The sequence below is a fragment of the Adelges cooleyi genome, unplaced genomic scaffold, assembly GCF_023614345.1.
Source record: "Adelges cooleyi isolate 19-005CV unplaced genomic scaffold, UGA_ACOO_1.1 ACOO_flye_CR_arks_rails_tigmint_CR_PRNA_21, whole genome shotgun sequence".
Taxonomy (NCBI): Eukaryota; Metazoa; Arthropoda; class Insecta; order Hemiptera; family Adelgidae; genus Adelges; species Adelges cooleyi.
Window position 1 is genome coordinate 1,362,899 of NW_026095871.1, and position 12,079 is coordinate 1,374,977.

General features: G+C 28.9%; 1 protein-coding gene and 1 non-coding gene across 4 annotated transcripts; one reads left to right on the forward strand and one right to left on the reverse strand.

Moving 5' to 3' along the window:
* Positions 1-64: 64 nt before the first annotated feature.
* Positions 65-9,193, reverse strand: LOC126834175 (uncharacterized). Of its 3 annotated transcripts, XM_050565922.1 has the most exons (3): positions 8,999-9,193; positions 8,333-8,522; positions 67-1,561 (listed from the first exon to the last, which is right to left on the reverse strand). In XM_050565922.1, the coding sequence occupies exons 1-3, from the start codon at positions 9,083-9,085 to the stop codon at positions 399-401; spliced, it is 1,440 nt and encodes a 479-aa protein (XP_050421879.1). In that variant the 5' UTR covers positions 9,086-9,193; the 3' UTR covers positions 67-398. The 3 variants fall into 3 exon arrangements, with proteins under 3 accessions (XP_050421878.1, XP_050421880.1, XP_050421879.1); XM_050565921.1 differs by lacking the exons at positions 8,333-8,522; positions 8,999-9,193 and adding an exon at positions 1,886-2,083 and having other exon boundaries at positions 65-1,763; XM_050565923.1 differs by lacking the exons at positions 8,333-8,522; positions 8,999-9,193 and adding an exon at positions 1,886-2,083 and having other exon boundaries at positions 66-1,751.
* Positions 9,194-10,570: 1,377 nt separating this feature from the next.
* Positions 10,571-10,643, forward strand: Trnar-ucu (transfer RNA arginine (anticodon UCU)). Its single transcript has one exon. It is a non-coding gene; the product is annotated as a tRNA-Arg (tRNA).
* Positions 10,644-12,079: the final 1,436 nt, after the last annotated feature.

Genomic DNA, 12,079 nt, shown 5'->3' on the forward strand with positions numbered 1-12,079 from the left:
ATTTAAAAAAAAACATGTGTAAATAATTATATTTTTCAACTTTATTCGACAATATATTTTTCTTTTATTACATTTACAACTTGATTTATGAACATTGTGTTGTTAACTTAACATTTAAATTTTACATAGCAACAGACGATATAGCATATAATCATTTTCGATTGTTTTTTGTGTTAATAAAAGTTTTTTTTTTATTTTAAATATTTTACTGTCACTATAATAAAATAACGTATACATGATGAATAATGCAATTGAAACAAACCTATTACGCTCTCGATAACATTATACGGTAGCGCATGCAGATATAATTATGTCAAATAGATTAAATATCATAAGTAAATATTTCAAATATATTCGGAGACATAATGGTCACAATATTGTCTTATAACTTAAATATATCAAACAGTCGACGATTTAACTACGACACCCATAAAATGCAAAAACGTTTCATATACGGACGGCAAGCATATACTTTTTAATTCGTTTAAATAGACGATGAAATTCGTAATGATTCTCATTATCAAATCGTTGGTCAAAAGTTGGTTTTCGACACCGTTGAAGCGGAGCAAATCGTTTTCGTTTGTGTAAGGTGCGTTTAAATCGTTTAGGATCACATTGGCCTTTGTTCTCACTCTTGCTGAAATGTCTTTTACATAGTCGGTGTCGCTTATTTTTGCTAAATCGAGTTCTGATAAAATCATCACGAGAAATTCATCTTTGAACGCCGTTAAAATCAATGCTTCATTGATAAAGTAACAAATAAGATTTTTTATGTCTTTTACGGTCTCCTCTTCCAGTATGAATAATTGTTTTTCATAAACATGCAGCATAACCGAAAAGTAACAATAAAATCTGGCGTCGATAATTTTGATCAACAACATTTGGTGGTCGAAGCGACCGTACGGTTTGTAAATCCAAGTGCGATTTTTCACAAATTCTCTGGTAATAACCACCTCGACTTCATGGCGTTGTTTCGCCTTACTCCAATCTACATTGACCTGGGCTATTTGTCCGAACAACAGTTGTCTTTGGTCGTTCCAAAATGGTTTAAGATAGAAAAGTTCGATCATGTTGTCGTAATTACGGTCCAGTACATAGTCTACAAAATATACGGACTTACGTATCCCGGTAAACATATTAATGTATATACTTATGTTTTTCGAAACAAAGTCGGATTCCATGGCAGTCGGAGGAAGGTGTTTTTCAGCAATACAATTTCCGATGAAATCTGATACACCGGTTTGCAGTTGGTCGTCATCGAATGGGTTTTCACGGATAAAAGGTTTATTTTGATTGTACTGTCTAGTGGCAATGATTTTCAAAAAATAACTCCAAAGCCATTGGGCCGTTTCTAAATTATCAGCCAGTAATAGTTTAACTATCAGTTCGGCTTCCCATTTAAGATGTAATATAGTATTCTCTATAGTTTTATAATTGTAAAGACAATGTAACTTCTTGTTATAAATGAAAGGTTTACCGCTTTTTAACAATTCAACTAAGTTCTTCAAACACAATATGTTTGATTTTACAATTACACAAAAACTACATTTGACGTCCTTAGCTTTTTTCTCTAATTTATCCCGACTTTTTAACTTTAACCGGTATTCTTTAATATTTTTGTAATCCTTTGACAGAATTTTCTGGTCTTTGGATTTGATAACAATTGGATGATCTCTGAATGTTTTCACATTATTTAACATACGTGAATAGTTTACATGAGTTCTTTGAACGAAAAATCGTATAGGATTAATCTGTAAAAATATCTAAATTATTATAATTATAAAAAAGTAAAAAAATGTTATACTGTATAATAAATGCTATCAACCGCAAAATATGAGTACGAAATTATTTCATATAAAAATGTTATTCTAAATTTAACAATTACCTGACTGTTACCTGCTGATTCGGTTGTTTTTATATTTGACATTATAGCAAAACAACATAACAAAAATGTACAAATTTTGGCAATCATTGTTATTTTTATTATTATAATTTATATTATATGGACTATAACAAAATACAAGTTTTTCGTATGGTTTGGTGTAACTAACCTATTACACTCGCAAGACGTTATACTGTCGCTAGTGTTTTCATTGTGTTAAATTGAAACAAGCATGAGTAAACAATTTTATTTTTCAGTTCCATTCGACAACACTTGTTCATACAAAAGATTTTTTCCGGTTTTGTCTACGCATATTCGTACGTCATAGTATACATTGATCATACTCTGTCTAAATAATATTTCATACAAATTGTTACAATAAGACTTCTTATTCAAAAGTTATAACAATACCGTAATTCTATGTTGAAAAATATATACATATTTTGGTTGTTTTTCTCCATTTTAGAGGGAAACGAGTGAATTTTTTAGGCTTTAACACAATAGAGTACTTCTCTTCTGTGTAGTTAAAATGTATCCCATGGCTTAAAATATATCTTGTGTCTACACAAAAAAAACCATTAATTTCTAAACAATACCTTTTCAATTATGCATCGAAGTTTTGAAGTAGTTAAATTTATAAAATCATTGTTCTTGTGTTTAGAATCTGAATTTGTTGTTTGCACTTATACATTATAATATCTCCAAAAAGGTTATGATAAATCATAATTTATCATAACCAATATTCTCCATTTTTACTGTAGTATTTGTGCATATACATGTATGAATATTTGTTTTTCAAATGCTAATTTTTATATATCAATTTTTAATAAAACCCATAAACAAAATACAAACAATAGCTATGTGAATCTCTCGTACTACTCGAATATACACACTCAAACACAAGTATAACTGCATAAATACGTTAACTCAAACTCAAACTCGTAATAAAAATTTAAAAGATATGAAATACACGTGTAATTATAACTATGTAGTTTTGTGACAGTATCACAAAAAAATGCTTTTCTTTTTGGAATTTTTTTTCTTTTATTTCATTATACCTAACTTTTCTTATGAACATTGTGTTATTGATTTAATATTCATATGTACTGAGCAGCTGAGAATTTAACTACATCCATAAAATGCAAAAGCGTTTTATATGCGAACGGCAAGCAAATGCTGCTTAATTCGTTTAAATAGTCGTTGAAATTCGTAACGATTCTCATTATCAAATCATTGGAAGACAGTTCGTCTTCGTCAACGTTGAAACTGAGCCATTTTATTTCATTTGTAAATGCACCGTTTAAATCGTTTAGGATCTCATTGGCTTTTGTCCACACTCTTGCTGAAATGTCTTTTACATAGTCGGTGTCTCTTATTTGTGATAACTCGAATTCTGATAGAATCATCACAAGAAATTCATCTTTAAACGCCGTCAAAATCAATGCCTTATGAATAACATTATAAACAAGATTTTTGATGTCTTTTAGCGTCTCCTCTTCCAGAATGACTAATAGCTTTTCATAAACATGCAGTATAACCGAAATGTAACAATAAAATCTGGCGTCGATAATTTTGATCAACAACAGTTGGTGATCGAAGCGACCGTACGGTTTGTAAATCCAAGTGCGATTTTGCACAAATTCTCTGGTAATAACCACCTCGACTTCATGTCGTTGTTTCGCCTTATCCCAATCTACATTGGCATGGGCTATTTGTCCGAACAACAATTGTCTTTGGTCTTGCCAAAAAGGTTTTAGATAGAAAAGTTCGATCATGATATCGTAATTACGGTCGAGTGAATATTCTACAAATATACGGAAATAAACACAATTACGAAGCTCAGAAAACATTCTCTTGTATATACTCTTGTTTTTCGAAACAAAATCCGATTCCATTGCAGTCGGAGGAAGGTATTTTTCAGCAATACAATTTCCGATGAAATCTGACAGGCCGGTTTGTAGTTGGTCGTCGTCGAATGGATTTTCACGGATAAAAAGTTTGTTTTTCTCGTACTGTCTGACGGCAATGATTTTCAAAAAATAACTCCAAAGCCATTTGCCCGTTTCTAAATTCTCAGCTAGTAATAGTTTAACTAAAATTTCGGTTTCCTGTTTAAAACACTGTAACTCCTTGTTATAAATGAACGGTTCTGCGCTTTTAAATGTTTCAACTAAATTCTTCAAGTACAATACGTTGGATTTTGTAATTACACAAAAACTACATTTGATGTCCTGAGCTTTTTTCTCTAATCTATCCCGGCTTTTTAATTTCAATCGGTATTCTTTAATATTCTCGTAATCGGTCGACAAAATTCTCTGGTCTGAGGATTTAATAACAATTGGATGTTCATTGAACGTTTTCACATTATTTACCATGTATGAATAGTTTTCAGGAGTTGTTTGAATGGAAAATCGTATAGGATTAATCTAAAAATATATATAAATTTATATGGTTAAAAAAAGTTATTTTAAAAACAAACTTAATTTCAGTATGATGCAGCTGTTAAGTATAGTTTATTTTTATTTTATTGTAGGGAAAATGTATTATTATGGCATCAAATTAATAGAAACATATAATTTTTACAAATTAATATTATTAGTTGTGTAGGTGTATTTTAACAAAACAACGTTGTATATTTATATATTTTGTAAAAGCTTCCTATTATTATAAAACATTTTAACATAAGTAATAATTTTCATTTTGTACAACTGCTATCAACCGCAAAATATGAGTAGTAAATTATTTCACAGAAAAATTATAGTTCAAAATAAATGCTTACCTGGCTGTTGCCTGCTGATTCGATTGTTTTTATATTTAACTTTACAACAAAACAACATAACAAAAATGCACAAATGTTGGCAATCATTATTATTTGTATAACTCTTTTAATATTACTTTAATTAAACACAAACATTTCTTATGATATGATGCATTTAATACTAACCTATGTTCGGAAGACGTAGCTAAAGTTTTCCTTGTCTTAAACAACTGCAAAAAAGCATAAGTAAATAACTTTATTTTTTATTTCATTCGACAACACTTGTTCATACCATAACTTATAGTGCCTGCAATTTTAAACGTGTAAATTACATACACGTGTACACGAAGCACGTGTAAGTTACATACAAGTGTATTTACATATTTTGTTGTTTTTATTATAAATTTGAGTTTGAGTTAACGTATTTATGCAGTTATACTTGTGTTTGAGTTTGTGTGTTCGAAATACACTTGTTATTAAAAATAAAAATAAAATACCAAACAATCTTTTGTTTGTCGAAAAGTTTGAGATTAATCCGGTGTTATATCTATAAGGGATGGGGTTATATTTTTAAAATTATAATTAGTTATTAGTCTCGGCTAATAACTATAATAGTATATTCCAAGTTATCGACTGGATCATAGTCAACAAATCATCGGGTATAGGCTAAAAATTAGATTAATTTCTTATAGAATTATAATTATAAATAGATAAAATAAATTGACACTTAAGTGTAATGATTAATCCTGCTATTTATCCGCTATTTGCCGTTTAAAAAAACAATGCACCTTGGACAAAGGTCGGCTACCCTATACTGATGTATACATTAAAAACTTAAGAAAAAAACTAAACATTTAAGTCAACGTTGATTTTATTAATTTTTAAATGCATGATCAAAATGTATGTTATTACATAGGTAAATGATTTTATTGTCAGATTTATTCGGAACGACACTTGTCACAAAAAATTGCAATTCTTTTAGAGATTTTTTTCTTTTATTCCAATATACCTAACTTATACTTACTAGCATGTTATACTTGTAAGACGATGCTCGATGCCACGATAGCATTAGTTTTTATTGTGTTATATTTGTAAATAATTAAAATTTTTAATTTCATTCGACAACACTAGTTCATACAAATGATAATTTTCGGTTTGTCAACGTATATTGATCATGTTGTTTCTTCTCTTTACTTTAGGGATGTATTGCGCTTTTAATTTAAACCGTCTGTTGTACACATTTTTGGTAAACAATTTACTGTGATTTTATTATAAATGAGCTTCAAAAAATTCATATAACTTTCCGTATTGCATTTGTTATCTGCTACTTGCATTAGATAATAGCTTTAATAGCAAAACATTACTAGTTAACACTAAAACTGTGCGGACATTGATATCCTACTGTTCTCGCTACGATATCAACGAAATTTAAATATCATAACAAATTTTTCCTATGAGTAAACGCTATTTTAGTGGTATTCTAGATCTAAATGACAGACAAAATTTAATATGGTAACGCCTAGTTGATATGGTCCGATTTCAATTTTGTAATGTGAATCGATTCTTTGGCTACATTACTGGGCTATTTAAGATTTTCATTTAAAAAAATATTTACCTGTAATTAAATTAATTAAACTTTTATATAAATTTTCATATAAACAAAGCAAAATCTCAAAAATCCGTTTTTATAATATCTCCACATAAAATTCAGTTTCTTGTTATTAAATAAATCAAATTCGAAAAATTTTCAATATTGAAAAAGAATTTTCATACATAAACAATGAAATAAATAAAAATCCGTTTTTATCTTGACAGAATTAAAACCGGACCATCCTAAGTGTTCGACATTTTGTCAGGCTTATTGGTCTAAAACGTCAAAAAAGATCTGACGCATGCAATCCCCATAAAGTTTTCATTTTGTTGAACAGTTAAAAAAGCGTAAGTAAATAATATAATATTTCGTTCCTATTCAGCGACACTTGCCAAAAAAAAAAACAATAATTGCATAGCGTTGTGCAAAAAGCAACCAACCCACAAAAAAAAATCGAAATTTAGTTTCACTAGTGTACTGTAATACTACACTAGTTAAAGTAAAATCTTGATTTTTTTTTTTGTGGGTTGGTTGCTTTCTGTATAACGCCATTCAATTGTCGATATTTTTCTTTGTTACACTTCATCGATTACAACTTGATATATAAACATTGTTTGATATATGAAATAGTTTTTATTATTTTAAATAATACACTTTACATAATAATAAAATAAAGTATACTTCATGACGTATGGTGCAATTATTATTATTATTATACACACCTAATAAGATCTCGAATAACATTATACAGTAGCTCATATAGTTATAATTATGTTAAATAGTTTAAATATTATAAGAAAATAATTTTATTTTTTTCCGAACAACACTTGTCACAAAAAATTCTTTAAGAGACTTTTTCTTTTATTTCATTATGCCTAACTTGATTTATGAATATTGTGTTATTGATGTACAATTTAAATATATCGAGCAGCCCGCAGTTTAACTATGTCCATAAAATACAAAAGCGTTTTATATGCAAACGGCAAGCAAATGCTGCTTAATTCGTTTAAATAATCTTCGAAATTCGTAATGGTTCTCATTATCAAAACGCTTTTAGGCAATTGCGCCAGTTGGTGTTCGTCAAAGTTGATACTGAGCCAATCAATTTCGTTTGTGTATGCACCGTTTAAACCGTTTAGCATCTCATTTGCCTTTGCCCTCACTATTGTTAAAATATATTTGATGTCGTCGGCGTTGCTAGTTTTTGCTAACTGGAGTTCGGATACAACCATAACAAGAAATTCATCTTTGGACGCCGTTAATTTCAATGCTTTTTTGATAACTTTATAAATCATATTTTTCAAGTGATTCCGTACCGGTTCTCCAAGTGAGAATAATTGTTTTTCATAAACATGCAGTATAACCGAAATGTAACAATAAAATCTGGCGTCGATAATTTTGATCAACAAGTGTTGGTGATCGAGGCGACCGTACGGTGTGTAAATCCAAGTGCGTTTTTGCATAAATTTTCTGGAAATAACAACCTCGACTTCATGACGTCGTTTTGCCTTACTCCAATCGACATTGGCATGAGCTATTTGTCCGAACAACAATTGGCTTTCGTCTTCCCAGAAAGGTTTTAGATATAAAAGTTCAATCATGATATCGTAATTACGTTCAAGTGAATTTTCTATAAAACTACGGTAATATTCGGAATTGCATAGCTCGGTAAACATATTATTGTAGATATTCATGTTTTTCGAAACAAAATCGGATTCCATGGCAGTCGGAGGAAGGTATTTTTCAGCAATACAATTTCGGATTAATTCTGAAACACCGGTTTGCAGTTGGTCGTCATCGAATGGGTTTTCACGGATAAAATTTTTATTTTTATTGTAATGTCTGGTGGCAATGATTTTCAAAAAATAACTCCAAAGCCATATGTCCGTTTCTAAATTTTCAGCCAACAAAAGTCTTATTATGAGTTCAGCTTCCAGTTTAAGATGTATCATAGTATTCTCTGTAGTTTGATAGTTTTTAAGACATCGTAAATTCTCGTTATAAATTATACGTTCACCATTTTTTAACAATTCATCTAAGTTCTTCAAACACAATATGTTTGATTTTACAATTACAAAAAAACTACATTTGATTTCCTTACCTTTTTTCTCTAATTTATCCCGGCTATTTAGTTTTAATCGGTATTCTTTAATAGTGTTGTAACCAGTTGACAGAATTGTCTGGTCTGCGGAATTGAGAACAATTGGACGGTCTTTAAATGTTTTCACACTATTTACTATGCGCGAATAGTTTTCATCAGTTTTTTTAACGAAAAATCGTATAGGATTAACCTAAAAAAACATCTTATTGTAAAAAAGTAACTATTAAAATAAAGGTGAATTTTTCATCTAATAACTGATAATAATTGTTATTAAACTATTTAAAAACAAAAATATAACTTAGTCAGCCTCGAAACAATCTATGATTTAGTCAATGACTATTTTGCTTGAATGGAGAGTAAACTTAATTTCAGTATGATGTAGGTATTAAATATAGTTTATTTTGGTTATATTGTTGGAAAATATATTATTATGACTTCAAATTTATAGAACATTTTAATTTGTACAAATATCCTTGGTTGTATGCATGGTTGAATTATGTGTATTTCAACAAAGCATAGTATGTTTATATATTTTGTAGAAGCTTTCCATTATTTTAACACATTTATCGTAAGTAATAATTTTTATATTATTCAGCTGCTATAAACTGAAAAATATTAGTACGAAAGTATTTCACAAAAAAATGTTATTTTAAAATAAATGCTTACCTGGCTGTTACCTGCTGATTCGATTGTTTTTATTTTTATTGCTATTACAAAGAAACATGACAAAAATGCACAAATGTTTGCAATCATTGTTACTTTTTATATTTTCAATTTTATCTACTATAATAAATTACTAGTCTTTCGTATGATATGGTGTAGTTTATACTATGATCGCCATACGATGTACGATAGCTCAAGTGTGTACTGTGTTAAGTTATGAAAAAGCATAAGTTATTTTTTTGACGGTTTTATTCGACAATACTTGTTTATACAAATTATATTTTTGGGTTTGTCAACGTACGTATATTGATTATTAAGTCTTGGAAAACATTTCAATATTTTACTGCATTTTAATAGCTTTTTTAAGTGATATTTTTGTTTTATACGCGCAAAAAAAATGTTGTATTATTTATTAATTTCGATGTATATCTAAAAATAAATATATTCGATTCTTCTCGTATCCGGTCGACCAGACATTGTCTGACATTAATAGATATTAAATTGATGGATATTTTATTTTATTTTCGTGCACAAAAAATGGTACATTGGTAAAGCTCTAACTAAAAACAATATGTTTTACCTATATACTATAAATTCAGTACCCGATAATCGCCGCTCATTTAATAAAGAAATATAAAGCATACAATTATTATCGTTCAATGTAATAATTTTGATTAAATAATTGTAAAATTGGTTTATATAAATAATTGCGTAATCAAAAGGAGGATTTTTGTAATTTTAAATAGGTTAAAATTTGTTTTTTTTTAATTTTTGTAACTTTATTGCAATAATTACATTTTTAGTTCATTAATACTTATTAATTACCGTTGTCCGTTTCAGGTCTTTTTGTTGATTTTTTAAAAGTAATTTTTAAAGGTTTATTTGGTCATCAACATCCGAGCCCTATTGATTATACTTTTTCTACTTATTTACATGTGATAAATCAGTTTCAATCAAACGATGGTGAAAATTTTATTCAGTATACATACATCGTTTTTTTAATCAATAAAATATTATGTGTTTATTATCGTGTTATTTGTTTTTTTTTTAGTTTCTTCGATAGTAAGTGTGCGATTTTGAAAATTAAAATTAATAAAAATGGTAACCTATGTGAATCAGAACGCGCTGGCAAAAATTGGCACTAATATTTTAATTAGTGGACTAGCCTTAAAATAGCCAAACTGTCAAATGCACCTGTTTCATAAATATATTTTGATTAAATAGATTAGATCGTTTTTATTATCATTTTATTTAACAAACGAAACGCAGGTAAAAAAATACTTTCTACAAACGTACTTGTAACACACACTTTTTTTTGTTTCTGAAAAAAAAAACTTAGTAAGTATTGCCGTCATAAATAATTTCATTTGAACAGGCCGAACAACTATTAATACAAATAAATAAAATAAAAACGAGTCTATGTTTACTGATATAATTACATACATATTCAAATAGCAATGCGAAAACGGAAAATCATTGTTATTACTCGGAATAGACAATTGGAATTTTTCTCATTTATATCATCTGTTAACAGTTGTAAATGAAATCGACTATTTTTCACGTATTTCAACAACAGTCCCTGTAGCGCAGAGGATAGCGCGTTGGACTTCTAATCCAAAGGTCGTGGGTTCGATCCCCACCAGGGATGGACGCCTGTTCGAAAACTTTTTGTGTTTTTTTCTCACTTTTTATTTTATTTTGGAATTACTGAATACTGCCAACAATGGTTTTGTAACACATTTTTCAATGTATTAAACGAAAAAATGTTTACATATTCCAAATATTTTGATTTTAGAGTATTATATAATCAAAATATATAGTCGGTAGTTCGAATCCGGTCGCGGGCAGTCTTTCTCATTGGGCAAGGCAACCTGTCTTGGAGAAGAGTCTGACCTCACACCCCCCTCCCCCCACCCTCTAAGCATGACTAAGCGAGAAGAGTTATTTTTATCTGCGCGCATTACCCTACCACACTCCACCTGCCATCTTAATTATTAACCTTTAATAACTTCAAAAGTATGTACCCAAAACTGGTTATCGACACCAGTGTATAATAATATGTTAGAAATTATGAAAAATACTTGGTAAAACTAGATAGAATCTTATTTAAATAATCGGTAAATGTATACAGGGTGATTTTTTTACCACAAGCCACTTAATATCTCATAGGGTTTAATAAGAAATTAAAAATGTTTTTTTTCAATGTTGTTTTTATACAATGTGATCTTAATTTTTCACATTTTTTTTGAAGTTATTGAAGTTTCAAGTTTAGGGCAGGAGGAAAGGAGGAGCGTATTATTATTTTTATCCGCGCGAATTTCCCAACCGCACTTCCCCTCCCATCCTAACTTTTAAACTCTTATAACTTTAAAAATAGTAGTCCGAAACTGGTTATCAACCAGTCAAAATTGTTAGTACATTATTCTAAATTTAAAAAGTTAATGAAATATATGCGTTACCATTTAAATTTCAAAAGTTGCTCAAAAGTTCGGAGGGGGTAAAAACAAAAAGAAAAATTGAGATCACGTTTTATAAAAACAACATAATAAATTGTAATTTCTTATAAAACCCTATGATATATTGAGTGACCCATGATAAAAGAGTCACCCTGTATTGTATTTTATGTTTTAGATGTGGTTTTTTTTTTATTAAATCTTTAATAATTTCTGTGGCTAATTGTTGTTGCTATTAATATTAATGCAATTTTCTTTAAATATAAATGTATGTTATTTTTTACATATTATAATACTTATACACAAATATAATATATAATTGACCATCGGTTCAATGTATAGTTATGACTTATGACCTACATAGTGTTAGCTAGAGGAACTTGTGTACACCACAGTTCGCAATAATTAGAAAACAACCAGTGTTAGTTAGTAAAAGAGTATAAACAAAAATAATATAATTACAGGCACGAATAGATAATAACTGAGTATAGATTCATCATAAAACTATTAGTGGTTACAAACAAAATAGTATGTACCTAATAGCCAATAGGTATCTGGTATAAGGTACAAGATTGTACCAGATTGAATCTGCCGAACACACAATAAAACATTTTGTACTAATTTTCATTAA

What these genes read in the sequence shown, in the direction of transcription:
- LOC126834175 (XM_050565921.1), bottom strand. Translation starts at nt 1,972, where the DNA reads ATGATTGCCAAAATTTGTACATTTTTGTTATGTTGTTTTGCTATAATG. An exon ending in AATCAGCAGGTAACAGTCAG is followed by an intron (nt 1,764 to 1,885) that starts GTAATTGTTAAA and finishes ATAATAATTTAG; the next exon opens with ATATTTTTACAGATTAATCC.